The following is a 24,426-nucleotide window of genomic DNA, read 5'->3' on the forward strand; positions in this document are numbered from 1 at the left end:
AAACATCATACTTTCATCTTCTACACATTTTGCCTGAATGGAATTCTTCTACATGGTAAACGTGCCTCCTCTTATGCAGCAAAATCCACCTGAGTCCAACACCATTTTCCCAAAGCCTAATTCTTTTCAATAAGGCACCGAATCATTTATGGCAACTGTTAAATGATTCCTTATTTCTAGGAATGGTGTGATACACTTACTTTTTGATATAAACGTCAGTTTTTCAAGATTCTGTTGGAGACAAAATGATCCTTATGACATTTTATAATATTCTGCCCTATTTATTGCTTTCCAGAATTTCTATCATTAATTAAAGGGCCTTCTTTCACCATCTCTCCAGCGCCCACTCCCCGCAAAAAAAAAAAAAAAAAAAAAAAAAAAAAAAAAAAAAAAAAAAAAAAAATCTATTCCCCAAATGCCTATCAGAGACTAAATAAAAGTCAGCCTATCACAGCAGCAGTGATGGTCATGCCAATTTCACAGTGTGATTTGTGCACTCATTTCATTTTGAAAATGACCCTGCCCTCCATCTGTCTAAGCCGAATGTCCTGCTTTTTCAAGCCAGGCCTAGGGAGCAGCAGCACATAAAATGAGGAGGAGGCACAGAATGGCCTCCTTCCTGCCCCCTCAGCAGCCAGCTTCACAGATAGGTACCGACACAAAGAAGAAACTCAACTGATGTCTGTAAAGATCGAAGAAATTTGAGGTCGAGTAGATAGTCTATTTTTCACACACTTCTCAGAAGCCATTTGAAGGCGAATCCTTTCATGATGCAATAGAATCCTGAGAAACAAAGAGAGACTATCATCTTGCCTTGATTTAATAGCAACTTACTCAAAGTAACAGTTCATACATAAGAATTTTAAAATAGTCAGCCTGAGTTTCCAAGGGACTGTATATGTAGTCAGGAAGCCATACAGGTGAAGATCTTCCCCAACTCACCTTCGATTATTGAGCAGCATTAACCACCATCCCTCAACCCATGTACCTCCCTGGGTACATGGGGCTTTAAAAGGTACAACCCAAAGTTTGGGTTGTAAAAATCCTCTGACTAGGGTTACAGTGGTCCTTGTCAACTGCTTTCTTTGTGTAACTTAAGTGTCCCATGGCCCGACTCAATCCCTCTGAAATGGGCAGTTTGTCCCTTTCTTGATAGTCATGCAGTGGAAGGTTCTTCATCTGGCCCTACCCATAAGAACATAGCTCTGCAAGGGATAAGACTGAATGAGTACATAAAGTCAATTTTATGATAGGAGCAATTAGATGCCCACAAAGGTCCTCTCTGAGCTATTCTAAGTGGCTAAGAGCTATATCACCCCACTAGTTACTTCCTATTATCTGCTCTCACAGCTGCAATTCGGACCTGGAAGTTCAAATTTTTACGGCCTGCACCAACACGGTCGATTGTTTTAATGGAGAAAAAAAGGCACTAATCTTCCATCGTACAACTTGACATCAAATACTATCTATAGGAGGTATATAGGTTATTCATCAGTCACTGTTTCCTACTGAAACTAGCTGTTGGATATCCTGGCAGAGCTGCTAACTGCTTAACTTTGCGGTCTTGAGCAAATTACTTGAACCTTTCCAGTATATAGATTCTTCATCTGTAATATATATAATTCAGAATGGATATTAAGATTAGAATTAATACCTGTAAGTGGTCTAATAAAGTGCCATATAACAGTTGATGCTGGCGCTGAAATTTATGTATGGGCCCCAAAACTAGAGAGAAGGCAGATAAAGAACTTGCATGGAAGTCTTTAAGTATATAGCAAAGATAGGCTTTTATTCAGACACAAGTTATCTTAGGTACTGGACAGGCCAATGTTGATCATGGAAAATCAGTGGAGACAGAAGGAGATCAAAGAAGACTGTTTTCTTATTTGTAGTGAAAGCTGGAGAGCCAGGGAAGTAAACATGGCCAAGTTTAAAAGCCACTATCTGCTCCATAATAATAGTTGTTTATTTAAAAAGGGAGTGGGAGACACTTAGATCTAATCAAAAGTCTCCCAGTACAAGATTCACAAGACCATTTCCTATCGTCAGACTGGAAACGCCAAAAGGGCTCTTGGTCTCTGCATATTTTGTTCTTAGACATTGTGCCCTAAAGGTATTTTAGAAATAGAACCTACTCTAATTCCACGGGAATTCCAAGGAAACAGTCCACCTTTTCTTTCCCATCAATTTACAAAAACACGAAACAACGCCATTTGTATATAGCGCACAACGTGTATAAGGCTCGAAAATGCCAGGAACATAGGACCGTAACTCTTCCTTCCCCGCGCCTGAGACTGAGGTGACACAACAGCCACCAAGCCTCATCTTTAGATAGGAAAAGAAGGGCAATCCATAAAACCCTAGCTGTCAAGCGGTGGGTTCGTCCTGCAGGGACTACGTCTCCCACCATGCAGCGCGCTCACGTCACAAACAGCCGGAGTGCATTTCACCGGCGCATGCCGGGAAGTAGAGTTTCCGTTTCTGAAAAACCAAGATGCTTTCCCCTCTTTTCCGTGATTCACGACCTCCGCAGCCCGCTCCCGAGGACTGAATCAATACTCAAAAAACTCAGCGTCAGTGATTCCTTTCTATTAGTAACGCTCACCTTCCGTTACAAAGTAATCTCCGGTTACTTTTCCGTTTCCGGTTAGCTTGTTGCCGGGGTAACTAAGACGCACAACCGCCGCGGCGGTTATGGCGGGGCTGGGCAGTACGCAGATCCCCGACGGGGAGTTCACCGCGGTCGTGTACCGGCTCATCCGGGATAACCGCTACGCCGAGGTGGCGCAGCTGCTGGGCGGAGAGCTCCAGCGGAGCCCGAGGAGCCGCGCCGGCCTGTCGCTGCTGGGCTACTGCTACTACCGCCTGCAGGAGTTCTCGCTGGCCGCCGAGTGCTATGAGCAGCTGAGCCAGCTGCACCCGGAACTGGAGCAGTACCGCCTGTACCAGGCCCAGGCCCTATACAAGGCCTGCCTCTATCCAGAGGCCACCCGGGTGGCCTTCCTGCTCTTGGACAACCCCGCCTACCACAGCCGGGTCCTCCGTCTACAAGCTGCTATCAAGTACAGCGAGGGCGATCTGCCTGGGGCCAGGAGCCTGGTGGAGCAGCTACTGAGTGGGGAAGGGGGAGAAGACACTGGGGGCGAGAACGAGCCCGATGGCCAGGTCAACTTGGGTTGTTTGCTCTACAAGGAGGGTCAGTATGAAGCTGCATGTTCCAAGTTCTTTGCAGCCCTTCAGGCCTCGGGCTACCGGCCTGACCTTTCCTACAACCTGGCCTTGGCCCATTACAGTAGCCGGCAGTATGCCTCGGCTCTGAAGCATATCGCGGACATTATTGAGCATGGCATCCGCCAGCACCCAGAGCTAGGTGTGGGCATGACCACTGAGGGCATTGATGTTCGCAGTGTTGGCAACACATTAGTCCTGCACCAGACTGCTCTGGTGGAAGCCTTCAACCTCAAGGCAGCCATAGAATACCAACTGAGAAACTATGAGGTGGCCCAGGAAACCCTCACTGACATGCCACCCAGGGCAGAAGAAGAGTTAGACCCTGTGACCCTACACAACCAGGCATTAATAAACATGGATGCCAGGCCTACAGAAGGGTTTGAAAAGCTACAGTTTTTGCTCCAACAGAACCCCTTTCCCCCAGAGACCTTTGGCAACTTGTTGCTGCTCTACTGTAAATATGAATATTTTGACCTGGCAGCTGATGTCCTGGCAGAGAATGCTCATTTGACTTATAAATTCCTCACACCCTATCTCTATGACTTCTTGGATGCCATGATCACTTGCCAGACAGCTCCTGAAGAGGCGTTCATTAAACTTGATGGGCTAGCAGGGATGCTGACTGAGCAGCTCCGGAGACTCACCAAACAAGTGCAGGAAGCAAGACACAATAGAGATGATGAAGCTGTGAAAAGGGCAGTGAATGACTATGATGACATCCTGGAGAAATATATTCCTGTGTTAATGGCCCAGGCAAAAATCTACTGGAACCTTGAAAATTATCCAATGGTGGAAAAGATCTTCCGCAAATCTGTGGAATTCTGCAATGACCATGATGTGTGGAAGCTGAATGTGGCTCATGTCCTGTTCATGCAGGAAAACAAATACAAAGAAGCCATTGGTTTTTATGAGCCCATAGTCAAGAAGCATTATGACAACATCCTGAATGTCAGTGCTATTGTATTGGCTAACCTCTGTGTTTCATACATTATGACAAGTCAGAATGAAGAAGCCGAGGAACTGATGAGGAAGATTGAGAAGGAAGAAGAGCAGCTCTCCTATCATGACCCAGATAAGAAAATCTACCATCTCTGCATTGTGAATTTGGTGATTGGGACGCTTTACTGTGCCAAAGGAAATTATGACTTTGGGATTTCTCGAGTTATCAAAAGCTTGGAACCTTACCATAAAAAACTGGGAACCGATACCTGGTATTATGCCAAAAGATGCTTCCTGTCCTTATTAGAAAATATGTCAAAACACATGATCGTGCTTCGTGATAGTGTTGTTCAAGAATGTGTCCAGTTTCTAGAACACTGTGAACTTTATGGCAGGAATATACCTGCTGTTATTGAACAACCCCTGGAAGAAGATAGAATGCATACTGGAAGGAATACAGTTACCTATGAATCTAGACAGTTAAAAGCTTTGATTTATGAGATTATAGGATGGAATATGTAGTCATGTTTTATATTGGCTCTTGGCTTTGTTACCTATATTTCACACTTTTTAAATCTATATCCTTGACATCTTTACATTTGTTACACATTGAACTTTGTACACTTAAAGTATTCTGTTTGAGAAAGTTTTCCATTAAGAAGGGTAGAGAGCATATAGTATAAGCTAAATCGGTTTTGCATCCTCTCCGCCAATAAGTCACCATGTCTTGCCTCAAGCAACAGTTGCTAGACTGACATCCTAAATAAGCCAGTAACCCTGAATAGCAGTTTATATTCTACTTTAAGCTGTAAAGAGTATGGCATGAGCCAAAGAACTGTTGGAGTGCGTGTGTTTGCATTCCTCTGGTGACTAGATTGCTGGAAATGGCTGGACCATTTCTCAACCAACGAGTAAAGGCAGGTTCACTGTGCCCTTTCACGGTAGACTGTGCTGTCTAATAAGACCAATTCTGACCTTAACTGTATGCCTCCACTCCATTTTTTCAGTCTTTTAACCTCTGGTTCTCGACAAAGTCGAGTTTGGACCCTGGCCTAAGCTCTTTGAGAAGTACTGGTATTTAATAAATAATAAATAGTTTTTTCCTTGGTTCTTTTCAGGTTATGAGGTTTGGTGCATGACTATGTTTCTTCCATAATTTGGCTGATTGGTTGGTCTTCTTTTCTAATCAATATTTCTCTTCATTGTCCAGTTTTTGATTTTCCAGCCTCCTTTTGAATACTGACAAATATCAAGTGTGGAAGCTTTCTAATATATTCAGTGTAGGGGAAAATAAGCATTGAACTGACAATGAAAAGACTAAGGTATGAGTTCCTGACCTTCTGTAGTCAAATTTTGGTCTGAAGAAATTCATTTACCTCTTTAGGTCTCATAGTCATTTGAACTGCTAAATGCTCTTAACAGTTACTTCTGGCTGTACCATCTGATTCTGTAGAAGCCATGTAAAAGAAAGTTGACTTTCTCTTATGACTTGGATTATAAACAAGTCAGTCAGGAAATAAAATACAGTATTTCAAATGGATTTTTCTTGGTATTTTGGCTAACAGTAAATGTTAATGCCTGAGGTAAATGCTTGTTATGTTATTTTTGATTGATAAAATACTGATTACTACTAAGAAATTTGTGGGGTTTTTTTTGCCCTTTTTTACTTGAAGCTTTTGCTTAAACTCAAACTATGAAATGTATATGAGGCAGTCCTTGTTCTGCTGTAGTTGTGCATAAGTTAAAAGTTTTGTAAATTTTTTAAAATTCTTTAATTCTCATAATTTCTATCTACTAATGCATATATTTGGGGAAGAAGGGAAGATTTGCTTTTAATTCTTCTAAAAAATAATACCCCCAAAATGATAAATAAATGATATATATCCAGGCTATTATAATATATATATTTTTGTCACTTGTTCTTGAAATAATTAGAGTCTCTTCTGCCCCTGAGGTGAAGACCTCCACCTGCTAGTGTGCCAGAAATCTGGAAACAGAAACAGGTGAGGTGAAGATGAAATGAAGATTTAACTATTTGATTTACTTCACAACCCACCTTGGATCCCCTTCATGTCCAAATCTCAGGAGTTAATCAAATGTCTGTTGCCATTAACAGAAGTAATGGATAACAGGGTGGACGTAACAGGTGCCACAGCTACTTCTGTAACTCACTCACTAAATCAAATCATCAGCCTTTGCACACTTGCTTTATTTAATACAAAGAGAGGTCATGCAGACTTTACAAAAGGACAAAGCCACAGTGAACAGGACAGTCCCAGTTTATAAAGGTTTCTCTGGGAGTGTTTCCTTTTTTTGCCTTCAAAGGATCTATTTAGAAGATAGTAGTGTTTACTGCTGGAGAATGTATCACAAGATAAATGAAAAATCTACCTAATTACCTCTTTTCTTTCTGTTATCTTTTATTTTCTCCCTTGTCAATTATTGGGACATTTCTCTGATAGCTGGCAGGTGAAACCACAAACAGTTGTAAAAGGTGCACCAACCTTTCAGTGATAGGTAAGATAGCACTCTGATTATCAGAGTGACTTGAAATCATCTAACTGTGCATTTTTGCTAATCGAGATGACATTTATCAAAAGTGACTATAGAATTGGTAAGTCCAGAGAAAATTTTTAAGAGCACTCACCAAAAATACTGGGCCTATATAATTTGTGGAATACGAGATTTGTATATTTGCAGAAACCTTTTTTTCTTTTAAACTATTTGACCTCTAGAAAAAGTGACCGAAATTTTAAAGATGTACAATATATTTATTATTTAAATTGTTCTGTGACATTGGAATTAAATACACTCTTGACTCTAGAGGGCACTTGCTTTTCTGTATCCATAATCATTTTACATAGAAAAGTTGAGCCAAGCTTTAGCCAGAAGGTAATTAATTAATTAGCCATACCATAGTTTTAATAATGTTCTTACTTTAATATTCTCCTGACTGGCTAATAATTATCTTTACAAGGTGATTACTTTATACCTGAATCCATAATTAATGGAGGTTCTGGTTGCTTAATTAAATCAACTCCCTTGGATTTTGGCCAAGATTGATCCATGACATACTGAAATCCTGTCTACAACATCATGTGTATATTAAAAAAGGAATTATCTTCATAAGGAAAAAAATTAGAAAATAGTTCTATGTACATTTCTAGTATGAAAGATATGCATTTGTTAGCATAAGTAGGACCACCAATAACTTGATTGTGAATGCTATTAGGTGAACATGTAAACCAAGTTCAAGTGCTTTGTTCAAAAGTGAAATTTGCACGTTTGTGAAATTAAACACATTGTTATCAAGTCTAGATACTTCAGTTCAAAATAACAAATAGCTAAAATTGTATTGTGCAAACAGGATCCGAGTAATGTGTGTGAGAAAGCTTTTATTGCTATTATTTTGTTTCCAGTCATTTTAGTACAAGAACCAAATGCTTAAGATAAAGGACACATATAGGTTTCACCAGCACTCATGAAAACTGTTCCAAAAAGTATGTCCATTTTGTCCACTGACTCTTTCCTGAACTTACCGGGAAATAAATGGCCTGTTAGTGTTCTGTCTCTGCTACATAAGGTCAGAGGCCACTCTCTGAAGATTCAGCCTCTTGGTCCCAATTGTTCCAAATTTGCCAAAACCATCTTCTATAGTTTATTCACTTCATGTATAGAAAGGTGAATATCTACTTCGGGGAATATAAGATATTTAGTCCCTTTTAAGTCAGGAAATAACTACGTTTATAGCAACATTGTAAAGCAAAAGAAAGCTTCATGAATCATAATACTTCGCTAAAAAAGACCCTGTTACGAGGCAACACCACCTACCCACATATTCTAAGAGTGCCATTATTTTTAATGTTTACTAGAAAAGGCTAAACTTTTTCTGTAGTTATCGCAGCATTTTTGTTTTCAGGTCTTTTGTTCTTGTACTGGTTCATTACATTTAAATTGCTTTGACAAAATGGCGAAGAACAGAGATGTGCTATACATGATTTGACCAAGATGCTGAAAGTAGTTCTTTGTCCCTTTCAGAAACTAAAGCCATTATTTTCCTGACAATGTATATATAAGATTTACAACAAAATGATCAGCAAATTGTGAAATTGTTCTGGAAATAATCATGTGGAATATAAAATGGGAAATGACAAATGCATTCCTCTACATTATTTGTAGATATGACTTAAACAGATTTTTTTAAATTACAAATTGGGTATCATGACATTGGGAATACATCTCCAACAATGAGACCAAGGCTTGGACTAGCTCATCTCTTGAATCATAAAACTGAGGCTCACAGAAATTAGTATGAGTTGTCCAAGATCACAGAGCCAAATAGTGGCAAATCCAGTATCAGAATCCAGGGCTTCTGGCTCGATTTCTGTGCTCTTTCTACTCTACCATAGTCCACCCCTTAGATTTTTATCCACGTTTCTCTGACTCAATCAATGCTAAGCATTTCTTTTTCCAGAGCTATGACTTCCACTACTTCTGTTACTGATACTTATTTAATCGGTGGTTTAATAAACTTTTCCCAAAGTACACTTAGCCCATTCCTGGGAAGGCCTAAATTATACTATAGTTTCCAGAAGAGTGCTGGAGGAGACTTGAGTGGGCACACATACTGTTTGCAGCAGGTACAGTTTTACCTGTGGTATAATCTGGATTGGGCACAAAGATTACAGACCAACCTATTTTTTATCACCTCTTTTTAAAATATCACTTTTTATGATTCTTCAAGTTAGTGATTTTCTTCTCTGTGACAGTCTCTAGCCACTAACCACAGTAAAAACAGCTGTTGCAAGGCTGCTCTGCATCTCAAGTGCAAAGGGCTATGTATGAGGTACTTAGGAATCTCAGTAGTGGGTTAGCTGCTTCCACAAGTATTTACAGAGTGTTACTGAAGACATGTGAAGCTTCATAAAGCTTTACTTTTACTTGAAAAATCCATTTGAGCAAAGACATTAAGTGCTTACACTCTTCCATGAGATTGATTAATTAATCAGTTTAGCTTAAATCTTGGGGAGGAAAATTTAAAGCTAAGAGCAAGAGAACAGATTTGAGTCCCTGTTACTTACTTTCTTTTTTCCCTTTGTACTAATAACAATTAGTCCTCACTTTACACCAGAATCAGCTGGTAAACTTTTCAAAAATATAGATGCCCTGGGCCCTAACCCCTAAAGGTTCTGTTTTAATTTATGGAAATGGACATGGGAGGGAGGGGTCAGTTTTTAATAAGTCCCCCCAGATGACTAATGTGTAGGTTTATAACCACTATTCTATACAAATAGAATAGTGACCACGTGAAGAATGCATGCCTACCTTGGGGGATGGGATGCAGTCTGTTTGAGAATGGAGAGAAATTATTTTAAATGAATAAATTTTAAAAATCAGGGCATCTGAATATTTTTAGGTAGTCGGTCTGGAGTATCCTGGTTTATTCATATATATTTTTAAAACCAGTGAAACCTCTTATTTTTTTTTTTTACTATTAATAATTCCTGAGAAATATTTGGCTTTCATAGAAGGAATCTGAAAAATATTGAAGTAGCCACTACGAAATTTGATACTGGAAACTTTTTAAAGAGGGTTTCCAGAATTTAAGAGTATTCTCATCTTTTTTTCCTTCAAAGACTCATAAGTATTATTTACTGTCATCACCTTTTAGTTTATTGTACTTTCCTAGAGTCCAAAGTAATTCTATATATGCATTATTATAACCCTCCTCATAAATGGTTTGAATGGCTTTGGATGTATAATTTGTTCTTCTAATATGGATCACATTCGTCTGGTCTCCCTGTAAATACTGATTCCTCCAAATCTGATTTTAATCCTATGTGTGCATTTATACATGTACATACATCTTTTTAAATCCACATTGAAAGTATAACAATATTCAATGGTTATGGTGGTTTATAATCCAATATCCATTCCTTACCCCTTTTTTGCCCCCAACCCCAGACGTTTGGTCTAAATTTATGATTCTCAAATGCTTAGCTGCATATTAAAATCACCTGGGGGAACTTTTAAAACTCTCAATGCCCCAGGTTGCATCCCAGGATATCTGGAGGTGGTACCCAGATGTCAGTATTTTTCTCAACTTTCAGAATGCAACTAAGGTTGAGCACCACTGATCTAAATCCATGGTTATAATCCCTTCTTTCTATGACTGATTTAAGAACAAGTATGTAATGCAATCTTTACCCAGGCAAGAGAAGGCTTCTTTGAAGGGCTGCTAAGAAAGCTTTCTTTACCTCTTTTTTTTTTTTTTTTTTTTTAAGAATATAAGAAGGACTCTTTTTCCTTCTTGGTACTGTTGATCTGAATCTGCTGCCACTATCTTATGACCAGGACAGAAATCAGCCTAAAGGTGAAGGTGACTTTGAAGATAGCAAAGAAAAATAAAGAACTTGAGTCTTTGATGACGGGATCTTCTTCAGAATGGAAAAAAATAAATGATTTTATTGTTTAAACTTGTTTGAGCCAGATTTTTCTGTTACTTCTGTTTAAAACCACCCAGACCACACTCACCGTACTAAGGCCAAACGTTTGAGTTTTGTCAAGGAGGTGATGAATTCTTATGCATTTTCCCAACAGTTTAGTCATCTAGTCATCCGTGGAAGTCAGTGTTACTCCTTAGGTTCTAGTAAATAGGACAAAGTTAGCTGATCTTTGTAAGGACATTGCTCAAGACCTTGACCTTATTGGTATTAACAGCTTACCAGTCATTTGAAACTGCAGCAGCTACTCATGAGATTGGACATGCTTTCATACTTTTGGGTGAGTACTCACTTATACAGAATTAAATGGAGAATTAATAGCTCTACCCAAGTTTCCCTCAGTCTAAAGCTTCTTGGCAAAAATGCAAGATAAACACCAATGCATATAGTGACTCATACAGAAAATATATTCTCCAATTTTAAAATTTCCTTCACATTCATGTAAGGTTGTTTATTAAAAGCTCAATAATAATAGAAAAAGAAAAATGAAAATGAAAACAACAGCAGTATTTATTCATATATAGTAAAACCTATGAGTTAAAGTGAGGCAACCTAATCTTCCCTCCAGTGAGAAATGCTAACCTGTGTACTGCAGGCACTTTTCAGCTTCAGCCCTTTCTAGCCATAAACCTAGTTACAGAAAAAGCTTCATAAAAAATAAACACTTTAGTTCTGGGTAATCCCAACAGCACTGCATTTCACCTCTCAGGCCTATCTTATTCTGAGTCGCTGGCTTACATTGGGGGTCTCTAGAAGAAAGACGAAAGAAATTCAAATTCAAACCGGATGGTCCATAACACATCAGGTATTGGGACAGTTGATTTACTCATATAATCTCTTCTATCAGGAGAGGTTCTAAGACAGAATTTATTGCCTCCGCCTGCCATCTTTGGGCCTACAAAAAGCAAAGCAAAATCCTTCTGTGAAATCTGAAACTACAATCACTGATTTCCTGACTGATGTCATTTCAAAGGCACGGATATAGCCCTGTGATAGTAGCAAAGGAAATCTGCCTCTCTATGGGGTTTCCATATGTTTGCCATCAGAAAGAACCTCTTGGGGAGCCACAGCAAACACAGAGCACCCACTCCTCCCTATGGGTCCTGGAGTCTTTAATAAGTGTTTTTAAGATCAACTGTTGTTAAAATTGAATTTGCTTAAATTTTCCCAGAATAAGAAGTTATATATAATTACACTACTATAACTTTAGTTTTCATTTATGTTTGGCTTATCATAGGCTATTTATAAAAATTTTCCATATGATTCTGAAACTACTATATAAATATTACCAAAATGAAAATACACTCACTGAAATTCTTTCCTTTTGGAGAAGAGCTTTCTACCTTTATGTAGTATACTTATTATAAAACAGCTTGCATTTGAAGCAACTCTTTTTCTGAGCTCTTTAGATCTAATGTTGCTTAAAATATAAATATTTTGTATCAAAAGGCTACTTATTCACTTCTCATTAAGGGTCAACAGAAATGATATACGCGATTAAAGCAAAGAAAATAGATGACGACAGGTCTCAAAACTGATATTTTACAGATAAGCTTCAATATAGATAATCCACTGTAAATAATTGGGGTTTCACAGTGGTACCAAGTTATAACTAGCTGGGAATTGAAAGTATTCATCCAGCAATAAATGCATAATAGTCGCCTTTATTACTGAAGAAACAAAGCTTGAATTAATTCCACGGGAATGTTTAATAAGAGAAAAGTTTTCATGAAGATCAGCCTTTTTCTCATCTCCATTTTTCCCTGCAGGTATTACAATTTTCTCAGTGCCCAAACAAAAAACAGACTCTCCATTATACTCCTTAAGGAATAATTTATGAAATATGTTTTTATAAATTAAACTTTATTTTTACATGCCACTTCCTCAGAGAAGGCAATGAGGATGAAATAGCAGTAACATCACTTTTCAATATTCCTCAAGGCTCAATTCCTAGAAAAAGATAAGAATATAAAGGTCTTTTTGTTCATTCTGCCAAATACCAGTTTGTTTCAATATGGTTTCCTAGAGTCCAATATCAAATGAGCCACGGTCTCTAGTGGACCAAAGAGAGCACACGTTTTCCTCACCTGCACACTGAACCAAAGGACTGTGAAAGGGTGAGGAGAGGATGAAGGGAGACGTCAAGACAGAGGGTAAGGCACGAGGAAGAGACCAGGTGAAGAAAAGCAATAAACAACACACCTTTAATGGAAAGATGAAATTGTGACTACTATATTTACATGAGGTGTATTTACTTCAGTATATTTATATTCTAAAGCATGGTAAATATGAGCTAATTAGAGGAAAATTTAATTGGCACACTTTTATTTATTTTATTGTGTATGTGTACATACATATACACATGACATGTCAAACCTAAAATTTCATGGATTCTATTTCATGGGATGAGACTAAAGTAAAAAAAAAAAAAATTACTTGATTGAAAGAAAAATAGTAAGATACAGAATACTTGGCTTATGGCAAGAAGCCTGTCAGTGATATTTGAATTACAAGAGTTTAGGAAATCTTGGTTTAGGCTAATGGAACACAGAATTTCATATAAGGGTGTGAGAGAACCCTACTCTTCACTGAGCAAAAGTGGGATTTTTACCCATTATTGATGCAGTAAGTATCTGTCAAGGGCCTTCTATTTTCAGAAAGCTAACTTCACATTTTAACAGAGATTTTTGCCACCTAGTGGAACAATTTCCTCCAGAGAATATTCCCTAATAAATTTATAAGAAAACAGGTTTAGATTTCTCTTTCCTTGTCTGAAATGTTGAAATTTTAGATGAGATATTTAGATGAGATATTTCTTCATGTTTCTTAAAATTTGAATCTGTTGTTTTCTTCCACTTCTCACAAACCTAGAAAGTTCTGACTTTTGGGTGGATGACTAATTCTACCAGTAGAGGGGGCCTCACTCTGCTTGAAAAGCGTTCTGAAAGGCCAACTTCATGGTTACTGCACTGGGAAATAGGATTGTCAGTCCATTTGTTTGCTTAACACCCTATCGTTTTCATCTGAGCTAGAAATTTTAAAATGAGACAGCTGGCCTACAGATCAGTCCGGCAGTGGATGTGCTGTCACACTTCAGTCTGAGATCCAGTCTCAAGCTTTCCTAAGGCTCCGGTGAGCCAATGTACAACCTATCTTTCAAAAACAGCGAATGTTCTAATCGTTACCACATTTTTTCATTATGTGTGTAGTAGTTCTGAGCTGACTAGGCAGGGGTCCAATAGTGTTCATTTCAAGTTGGATTCAAGGTTTCAGAATTGAAAGGATTTTTGAGAGCATCTGTTCTAACTCCCTCATATCGTAAATGAAGGATAGACATTCAAAGAATTTATGTCCCAGAGAATAATACTAGTGTGGAAATAGGGCTATTGTTCATGTTAAAAAAAAAAAAAAGTCATTTGCAGCCTCTTTAGTTTTGACTGTCCCTAGGAGCTGTGTGGCAGGTCATTTAAACTCTGGACCTGTTTTTTTTGTTTGTTTTTTTTTGTTTTTTTTTTTTTTTCTATAAAGTAAATACACAGAACCAGGTAACCACTAATATCACTTCAGCTCTATCTTCTTAGGCTCTCTGCCCCTAAATGATCATTACCCTGGCTTCCAACTGCAGGCAGTTCTAAGACTTCTCGTTTGCTTGGTTGTTCATTAATATCCTTTAAGTTTATAAATGTGTTTTACCTTTATGAGTATTGAAAGGACTAAAATTCAACTATAGCATAAAAGTTATAACTCCATTATGAATGCAACAATTAAAATTATAATCCAGGACAATAAGAGAATGTAGAAAAGTGAAAACAGAGTATTAAGGTTGTAGAGTTATGAATGATTTGTCTTTTTTTAAAAAAATGTTACATCATTGTATAATAAACATAATTCAAGAGGATGAAGAAGCCCATCTAAAAGGCAAAGTGGAGGTTAACAAGTATCAAATCGTGGCCAGCTAGGAATTGTAGGAGGTAGAATGAACATAATTAGCAGACGCAGCACTCAGCCCTGGGTCCCCACTGCTGGTGTACTCCAGCCTTGCAATAAAGCTTCCCATTTTTCAGGATATTAAATTTGAGTTCAGGGAAAGCCAGACATCATGTAATCACAGTTTGAATTACAGTATATATCTAATAAAAGCCCACAGAACTTGCCAAAAAAAAAAAAAAAAAAAAAAAAACCCTGAATCTTTTAAAGAGCTCTGTGTTCGCTAAGAAAGAAGTGGGGGGAAAAAAATCATGTGTCAGGGAAACCTTTTCACAAAACCAAGGTGACTGCAGACCAGGCATATAGAGTGGCGGACGGATTAAATAAGGACTCCCCTCCCCGTCTGCTTTGAAGGAAGGAAGGACAGGAATCAGTCTCCATGGCACAGGAAAGATACCTGTGTTCAGACTGGATCTTAAAGAGGTTCATCACACCTCTCCTGCTGGCACTGCTGCTATATAGAGAGGGCAAAGTTCTTTCTCTGAAGGCTATGTAAAATGAATGCTGAATAGAGTTTTGATGATGTACCCTACATATTTGGATTAATGCTATTGGAGACACGGGGCTGACCCCATGAGTGGCTGCGCAGTCACACAGGGCTCTGCACACGGAAGTTCCCCAGGCGTGGCTTAATCCTCTGCTGTCACTGTTTTCAAATCTTAATAACTGATGAACAAGGAACCCTACATTTTCATTTTGCACTGAGCTTTGAAAATGATGTAGCTGGTTGTGGCTGCGCATTTTTGTGAGGCTGTTCTCATTCCTGCATACGTTGCTTATCGCTGCTTCATGGTCATGTCAACATTTTGGATATGCTCAGTGTGGCCCACTGTGCATCGAGAGCCTGTGTCTTCCCATGTGCTTCAAACCACAGCCTGTGGGCCTTTTCCAGGAGGATTAATCCTTTTTCCCCTTCTAAACTCCAGGTCAGAGCCAGAGTCTTATCATATACCTTCCACTGCCTTTTGTCTCTTCCCCCATTTCCAGAGTCCCATGCTCTGTGGTTGCTCTAAAAATGCACTGCCCTCTTAGAAACAACTTTAAAAGCAACTGCATCCTTCTTAAAATTTTGCCTAGGGCAAAGATTCACATAAACTGCTATTGTGGCCTTAATCAGGCCTGTGTGTGGCAAACAATGGAGGGCCCACAATGCTCCTCTACTGCATCTTGCTCAAACTTCCACTGACCCTAATACTTGGTCTTCTACAGGTCAGGGTCTGCTTTACTGCTGAAAGTGGATCTTTCAAATGGCTGAAATACAATGATTTAATGAAAACTTTATTATTTCTGTAGCCCCAAACCCATGGGCTACCCCAAGAACTGGGCATTTTTGTGAAGCTGTTCACATCACTTTGTCCTTGAGTCCTACCTCAACCTCACACACAAAAGGCCTGAGGAAGATGGGAATGGGCCTGTGTAATGGAGCTCCTTTAGTACTCCAACAATCTTCTCCTTCCTGGCCCTTCTACCCCAACCCTGTCCCAGAGAAGAGCAGAAAAGAAACCAAATCCAGTTCTGCACCAAAAAAAAAAAAAAAAAGGGTGTGGGTAGGGGGCTCAATGCCCCAAAGAGGAAAGGAGAAAAGAAAAGAAAATGGGAGAGAAGAAGCAAGGCATCTTTCAAATTTGGAAAATATTTCTCAGTATCAATTTCGATGCCATTGTCCTTGAAAATTAATGTGGCCATTGGTAAGACTGGCAGACACGACATATGAGGTGAAGTAATGGTATGCTTGTAGCCCACGCTGGTAGGAAAAAAAAAAAAAAAGACTTCAGGACTACTGCCACTTACCATACCATACAACAAGGAGCCCTCCTCCCTGGCTGTTTTGTGAAGCTTAAACATTCAGGGGCTCACTCACCATTTTGCTGAAGTCCCAGATGGTTTCTGCAGACAGTGTGAGTGGAGTTTTACCAAAGGAAATGGGTGTGCACCTTAGGGCTGATAAGCTAGTCAGAACCCAGGATGGAAACAAGAATCCACCAGGGGTCTTCTTCCCGTGGGAAGGCCCACATCTTTAAAGTACATTCCCTTTGAGGTTCAGGCAAAGTCCAAATTAGTTAAAGTCTTGACTTTTCTTCTGCTATTGAACAGGCAGAAACAATTTTCCTTCTTCCCTTCTAGGTTCTCTGGCTGCTCTAATAATTAAATTGACAGATCATATTAACAGAAAGAAACAAATTTAAGTTTGTATGTATGGGAGCCCCATAAAAGTATGAGACTCAAAGGCAAGTAGGCCAATTGAGGTTTATATACCCTCCTGAGCAAAGGAACAAGATTGGGGCCTGGGGGTTCAAAGAGGAGGAGGATAATTCACAGGAAGATAAGAGCAGATGTTTGGTAATCAGATGTTTGCCCAGTCATGCAGATAAGTCAGATAAAAAAGTTTTATCTGGTAGTAGATTCCTTTCTGGTACAGGCCTCCTATCTAAATTCTTTTAGGCAGTTAAGGGAGCGGAAGGGAGCGGTAACAGTTCTTCCCCCGAGTCTGCTTGGTCTGGTCTTCATTGCCTTCAGCTCAAAATAGTCGTTATGCCAAAGTTGTACATATGTGGGTGGCATGTTCTGTTCCCCTTAACTGTGTAGTTTTTTCCAAAATCATGGAGCTTTGGATGGACTCAAGGACAGAATGTCAACCTCTGGTCCAGGAGAGGGACAGCACCTTATAGAGTGAACCAGGACTTAAGAGGACTTGAGAGAGAGAGAGTAAAATGAGGCTCTCTCCTTATCAATGAGAGCTAGCTGCCTTCTGAAATAGAACTGAGATTGGTCACTTGGGTAACCAAAGGACACTGGGCCACTCTCATCATGGTCTAGCAGGGAAACTGTAATGCTCTGTTTATCTTCCAAAGGAACTGTGTAGCAGGGGCACTCTGCATCATATCAACATCCAATTTCTAAAATACCAGTGACTAAGATGGCTTTAACGTTTCCCTCAGCTTAACTAAACTTTGGATAGGCTTTTCCCAGACTCTAGGCCCTGACCTCCCTTTTCTTAGAGCATTTTCTCTAGAAAACTTGTAATTGCAGTTCTTTCTCTGACTCTTTGAAACATATGTAAATCTTTTAACAAGTCTCTTGCCTGCTTTACAACCCAAGAATGCCTTTCTCAAGTACCTGAGAGCAATCTCTTTGAAATGTAATCATCAAAGGAGACAATACTGCTATCTCCCAGTTCCTGTGAAAGAGTAGGAGCCTTAACTTCTGCTCCAAATTATAAGACTATCTCCTGTTGTAAAGATATGAGAAATTTACTTTCCCTTGGGTCAAGTCAATTAGCAAACACAGATGGCCCATCATCATTCTCTCTCTCCAATGCTTAAAAACCCTGCCATCCTTTGTTTCAGCAGAGCTGAGTTCAGGCTGAGTTCTGGCCTCTTCCCCCTACTTCAAGAGCCTTGAAAAAAAGTCTGGCTCGTATGTTTAACTTAGTCTGGCACAATTTTTTGCTTTAACACCAACCATGTAATACAGTCAAACAAAATGTGCTGTGTTCCTGCAAACAAAACTTGATTGCTTTGCAGCATGAAAAGATTAGGAACTAAATTGCATGAGGCAAAGTGCCTCTAGGTTTGTGCATCTCCCTGGGGGATCCTGGGAAGACATATCGAAGCTAACAAGGGAAGAAGGGATGTCACCAACCACTCTCCATAACTGGGATATCATCAGGGAGCAAGAAGGAATTGGTTGGAGCTGGGCTGCTGCTGCCAGGCGTACAGCCTTACTGGATTTAGCAAAGCCTGGAGCACCATCCCACACCAGGCAGTGCTCTACGCACTTTACAAACAATAATCATTTAATTCTTACAATAACTCCACGAAACAGATTTTATTAATAGCCCCCTGTTTTCAGGTAAGGCACACCTCTGGCACCACAGAAAGCTTAAGTAAACTTGCTCAAGCGTACAAGGCCGGTAAGCATAGAGTCCCGGCATTTCAGTTCCAGGGGCTGTGTTTTAATGCCGGATTCTGCAGCGAGAACCAGGCCTCTACCAGCGAGTTTTCTATTTCAGAGCTAAAGCTGCTCATGACAGTTGCTATAGCATCTACCCACAATGTCCTCTATCCCATAGGATAGAACTGTTATGCATCAGTATTCCACCATTTCCTGAGGTTAAAGAGGATTCCTATATAAAAGGAGTTGCAGATCCTTTCTGTAAATCTGCTATTACAATGAGTACAAGCTGGGGAGTTCCAGAAGCAAAGCCTGTTTCTCTGCACAGGGTTGTACAGAGGTGGCAGTGTCTGAGGACAACTGAACAATGTCCAAATTCTTTCCTCCCTGCTCAGAATGACCTTGGCTGATCTCTGCAGTATATGCTAAAAATGAAATGGCTGCTCTGACTGCCATCCAGGGCAAACCAGATTTCACATTCAGTGTGAAGAGTAGCTTTTCTCCTTGCTCCCTTCAAACTGGCTTGCCTCCCTTGCTGCTTCAAAAAAGTACAGGAGAAGCTCCTTGGCAGAGGGAGCTGATGCTGGCATAAAGGGGAGAAAAGTGAAGCTCGCACGTCAACTACACAAAAATAGATACCTTCACTGGGTCGCCATCGTCCTCCTGAAGAGCCCAGATTTCTGCATGGCCAGTTCTGGGCTAGGAAAGAGGAGACCCCAGCTGCGGGGTACTGCTCACCATCATTCTCTGAACCTTCCCCTTTCCATCTGTGAAAAACGAATCATAATATCTGCGCTTTGTACTCTTCAAGGGCTGTTATGAGGCTCAAATGAGATAATGTATGTAAAGCGCTTTGCAAACTGTAAAATGCTCTACAAATGTAAGGGATTATGATAAACCACGATACAGACATGTTTTATGCTTTTATAAAACTACTGGCTGGAACTGCAGGAAAGGGAATTCCTCTGGTGATTTTTATTTTGGAAACAGGAGGACTTGGGTTTGCCTACTGGCCGGGAATTGGATTCCTGGCAGCAGCTGTTTATTCCATTTCGCTGGGCGCCGCGCATATGGCCGCCCCGCGCCTCCCGCCGAGCTGACAATATGTACTACTTTGTTTGAGCATATCAAGGAAAAGCGTCTTTTCACCTCCCTCACTATTTCTAACTTGCCAAGTTTAACACCTAGGAAAGAGAGACTTTCAAGTTGCACTACACCACCGTAACATTTTAGATGAGATCTTTATTTTTCCCTAGCAACCAGAAATTTACAGCCAGACTCTCACCATAAAAAAAATAAACAAACCAGTCTTCCCTTAAGATTTTAAAAACTCGGATGCTGCTTTTATAAAGCGTTGTTGTAGTAAAATGAACACGATATTAATATTTGTCTTGGACTGAGTTTGGACCAGCCGAAAAGTATTAAGCTCCAAACGGGTTCTGTGCCACGTTTCTGCAGAGCGCCCGACAGGCCGGGCAACCGCTGGGAGACCGGGCTAGATGGAGCAGTGAGCCCTACCGCCCTGCGCAAAATGCTCGCACCCGCCCTTCGTTGCAAGTAGCCACTCGCTGCAACCTGAGGTGTTCTGAGATCACTCTGTATCTAAGAACTACTAAATGTCAAGAGGAATTACGGACCTTTGTAGAAAAGTAACTGTTTGACTAATTTCCGGTTCCATGGAACAAATACACCATCCTGTGTATTTAGAATCTGGTGCTGACAGCCAGGCTGTGGCAAGCTTCAAGGTTATAGGATCATAAATGGGATTAGATAACCCAGACAGAGTGGCTCAGACTCAAGCACTTTTAAAATATTATTAAAACTCCCCCAAAAGGCAAACACTTTAGAAGGGAAAAACAGAACAGACCCCAACAAAGGTGGAAAGGAATCCTGGAAATAGTACCAGCGACCTGGTAACCCCCTGGAGCATTTCTAGAGTACATATTAGAATAAATAAATATTGTAGAACATAAAACATAAAGAACCAAGTAGTGATTTATAGCTAAGGAAGTTTTTTTCCTATTAGATTTGAGGCACAGAAAAAAGAAAGAAGAAAGGGAAAGGATGAGAACTTATTGGAACCAGAATTGACATTCACAATTTGCAATTCTAAATAAAATACAGTGCACTATCTGGAAGCCTTTGCATTTTAAATGATCTATTTCTTTTTAATTGACTAGATTAATTATTTCCACCTTGCCACTTGGCAGATAGGTCACTGTTCCTTTTCACAGCATTAATGAACCCATTCACTTTTTCTCCATGTAATTAAGACTGTGAGTTACAGATCACATTCTCAGATTGGCTTAGTGTACAGCCAACTCAGTCTTTATTAAACAAAATATATGACATCAGGTATTTCTCATTGAAAAAGTGTTGAGTTTCTACTGAGTTTTCCTCTAGTTGTTGTGAGAGTGGTGACTTTGTTCTTTTTATTTTTTGGAAAAGAAATACAGACCTATAAAGGTTATAGCATCCAGGGTACTATTTCATTCTTCAGGTACTTAACGTCTGGAGACTTAAAGGGCAGCTGATGGATTCATGTTCAAGTATTTCTATTATCATCAAATTTTGACCAAGGCTTCTCATGAGCTATTTAAAAAGAAATAACTTTGGGTATGCTGTTAAAGTTAGTTAAGTGAAATATCTTGCTCTCTTCTGTTAGCTCTGTTTCTAGGCTACTTAGGAAACCCTAGAAACATTAAGAGTTACTCAGCGCACTAAATACAGTAGCGGAACACAGTAGAGAAAGCTTTGTCTATGGCCCTCAAGAGAGCAAGCTTTAATTTAAGCCAATCCAAGCTGTCTCCCAAAGCATTCGGTTTCATTCAGGACTTCTGGATCTCAACTTCCTTCCCAGAGGAACTAAATTTAGAACTAAAGATTAAAGTGCTTTCATCTTTCCAGAATCTGAATGGGACAGATATCTTAATGGTGGCCATCTTTGCTGCAGGCAAAAGACTAGCAACACAAATTCCAATTATCAGTAATACCATGCATTGTTTTTACATATTGGAAGCTTGTGAGAAATTGTTAGCATTGTCTGAATACAATGGGATTAACATCAAAGAAAGAGCCACTGATGTTTTTTCCAGTTCTGACTCCACTTCTTTGTGGGAATGGAATCTTCGAGTCACGGGTAATAACTAAGCTTTAATAATCACTCTGACAAACCTACTCAAGTAGGTAACATAACTTATTTCCTAATTTTTTTAATGGAACTTACATTTTGCAACCTTCTGTCCCATAGCTGTAAAACTTTATGGCATCCTCCTCTTGTCTACTGAGATTTCAAGGGGTTAACTGCTGCATTTCCTTCCAAACTAAATGCAAGTGCAGTAATGACATCCATGTGCTTCGATAAAAGCACGTTGGCCTGTGGTTATGTTTTGAATAAGTGCTTGAATACACATACTTACACCGAGTTAGAGTCTGCTGGAATGGCATTTCATCTTGGTCTCACGTATGGCAGACTGCAGTCGTGACAAAAAACATACAAAGCTAATTACAGCATGGCTTAGTGTAGCTCTGTCTTTTGCACTAAAAGAGACAGCTTAAATGCATTGATAGGATATGGCTTGAGACTGCAATGTTCATGTGAACAAGGCATTTCAAATTTATATCATAGGCATGTGTGGGAATAGAGGTGATGGGAAGAGAAACATATCAATTTCAGGAACTAGAGTGCTTATACGCGCTGTTGGAGTTCTCTCTGGGGCCTGTACCCAAACTGTTTAGTGCTAGATAAAGCTGAAGGCTGAGGCCCTGGAAGCACAATATTTAAAGGAAAGCTTGCTCATGTTCAGAGAAATGAGGCTTTCAACTTCCAGGAAGCTAACCAACCTAGGGAACAACCTCAATGCATAACGACTCCTAGCTGGACAATTTCACCACTGGAACAGTCATTCTACATGAGGGCAAGTCCATCTCTCTGCTGTCCTCTCCAGAAACAGGCTGCCAAGAAGCAAAAACATTTCCCTTGGGGAAATCTTTGGGCATCATAAAAGCTCCTGCCCTTCCTTTAACCAGATTTTACTCCCCCCTTAAACCAGATTTTACTTCCGTGCTGGCACAGAGGCCTGCCAGACACAGCATTTGGGAAACCTGCATATTATAATGCCCAGCTCAGCTGCTCTCACTTCTGGCTCAGTTCTCTGGAGCCACATCCTTCCCAACACCTCCATTATTCCCTCCCTCCATCCCCTCATAATTAATTGACCTCATTCGAGGCTAGAATCTGGATCAGTAGCCCAGGAGACTGATAGGGGAGAAAAATGGGACTTGTGACAAGACTAGGTCTTGACAGTTTATGCCACTACATAAAATATTGGATATGCTATTTAAAAATAATAATCATAAAGGATCTATCCAGTGGTTGCAGGACTGTTTTTCAGTTTTCTGATGTTTGGTATTCCATGCTATGTTACATTCAGAAATACTGGTATTTCTATTGGTGTAACTGGTCATCAGCTAACTTGGCTCTCTATCCAATTCCAACTCTGTCTGTCCCCTAACTATCTCATACCTTATCATCGATACCCTCACCATAAGCCCTACCATCCCGTCTTTACCATTCAGCTGTTATAAGTCCCCTGTTCCCCTCTTCCTACTCAAAACCCAATGGCTTAGCTGGAGTTAGTGGGAGAAGCCCATAATTTTGAATTATGTATTTTAAAAAGGCAAAGTCATTTGTTAAGGAAGTATAATTCTGCCCCAGAGAGGAGCAGCACGTAACTTTGAACAATAATATAATTGTCAGAGGCCAAATATCAAACAAATAAATGAAGCTAAAAGTCTGTATATTAATGAAAAAGGAAAGTTATAGGGAATGAAAAGATATTGGTCAAACTTGAGTAGCTAAACAGAATTCAATGTCTGATTATAACAAAAGCTGAGCAAAGATAAAGGTCTCAAGACTTATTTGAAATGCTTTATAAGTGACCTGGACAAAATCTGGTGGAACTGACCATCTAGAACTCAGAGCTATGGTGCTCTGAAGACGTGTAATTCAGGTAAAGCACCTCTGGCAATGTGGTGGCAGGATGAGAAAAGTTAAAAATTCGTTAATACTGGGGGGTAAAGCTTGACATTTCTTGACAAACATAATTCATCAATATGGTTCCCTCTGTAACAAAAGACTTCTAGGCCCGCGTGACGGTACTCAGCACTCTGGTGGCGGATGCAGTGTGGCCCAGGGAGGGGAGTGCAACCTGGAAAGAAGACACATTACAGTTCTAGTGGGGCCAGTCCCAAGGGGTAGGCAGCTCCGAGAGCTATGACGTCTTTAACCCTGATCTTCTAGTGATTACATAATTTGTACTATTGACCTCACATCTACTCAGCCAGTAGCGTGGCACAGGAATCCCTTTTCAAGATTAAATGAAAAGGGCTAAAGGGTCCCTGTCCATTTGCTGAGCCTCACTCAGCTAGCTAACAACTCTGAGATGGCTGCATCCCCTTTGTCCACCACTACCCTGGCCCCTCTGCTGGATGATAAGGGAGAACTCTGGCTCATAAAGCAGATGTGTCCCCACCTGCTTCCACAACTGCCTGGATTGCAGTTAGTGCAGTAAATCCATGAGCCAGTCTGAATCGTTTGCCTCTTCCTCTAAGGTTTTTGCTTTGCCTAGACATGAATCTGTGCTCCTAGTGAGGCCCAACTACAGGTTCTGACACAGACCCTGGAAGGCAACCTGAGTGAGTGGTAGAGAGGCAACGTGGTTCTTAGTTATGACCCTCTGGATTCTCACAGCCAGAAATACTTAGCTCTGAGCTGAATGATCACTGACAAGGGGGCGAGACCCTGATTGCAGGATGTTTCCATAAGAGCACCTGCCATTAACTGAGGTGGTATAGCCTGTTCTGACCTGCC

The 24,426-nt window shown here is 40.0% G+C and overlaps 1 protein-coding gene across 1 annotated transcript; it reads left to right on the forward strand.

Moving 5' to 3' along the window:
* Positions 1–2,514: 2,514 nt before the first annotated feature.
* Positions 2,515–5,710, forward strand: LOC107514667 (tetratricopeptide repeat protein 30A). Its single transcript, XM_016152601.2, has one exon. The coding sequence runs from the start codon at positions 2,695–2,697 to the stop codon at positions 4,690–4,692; it is 1,998 nt and encodes a 665-aa protein (XP_016008087.2). The 5' UTR covers positions 2,515–2,694; the 3' UTR covers positions 4,693–5,710.
* The last annotated feature ends 18,716 nt before the right edge of the window (positions 5,711–24,426 follow it).

This window comes from Rousettus aegyptiacus, unplaced genomic scaffold (assembly GCF_014176215.1).
Source record: "Rousettus aegyptiacus isolate mRouAeg1 unplaced genomic scaffold, mRouAeg1.p scaffold_m13_p_2, whole genome shotgun sequence".
Taxonomy (NCBI): Eukaryota; Metazoa; Chordata; class Mammalia; order Chiroptera; family Pteropodidae; genus Rousettus; species Rousettus aegyptiacus.

Excerpts from the sequence above, each read along its gene's own strand:
- LOC107514667 (XM_016152601.2), top strand. The coding sequence starts at position 2,695 with ATGGCGGGGCTGGGCAGTACGCAGATCCCCGACGGGGAGTTCACCGCG.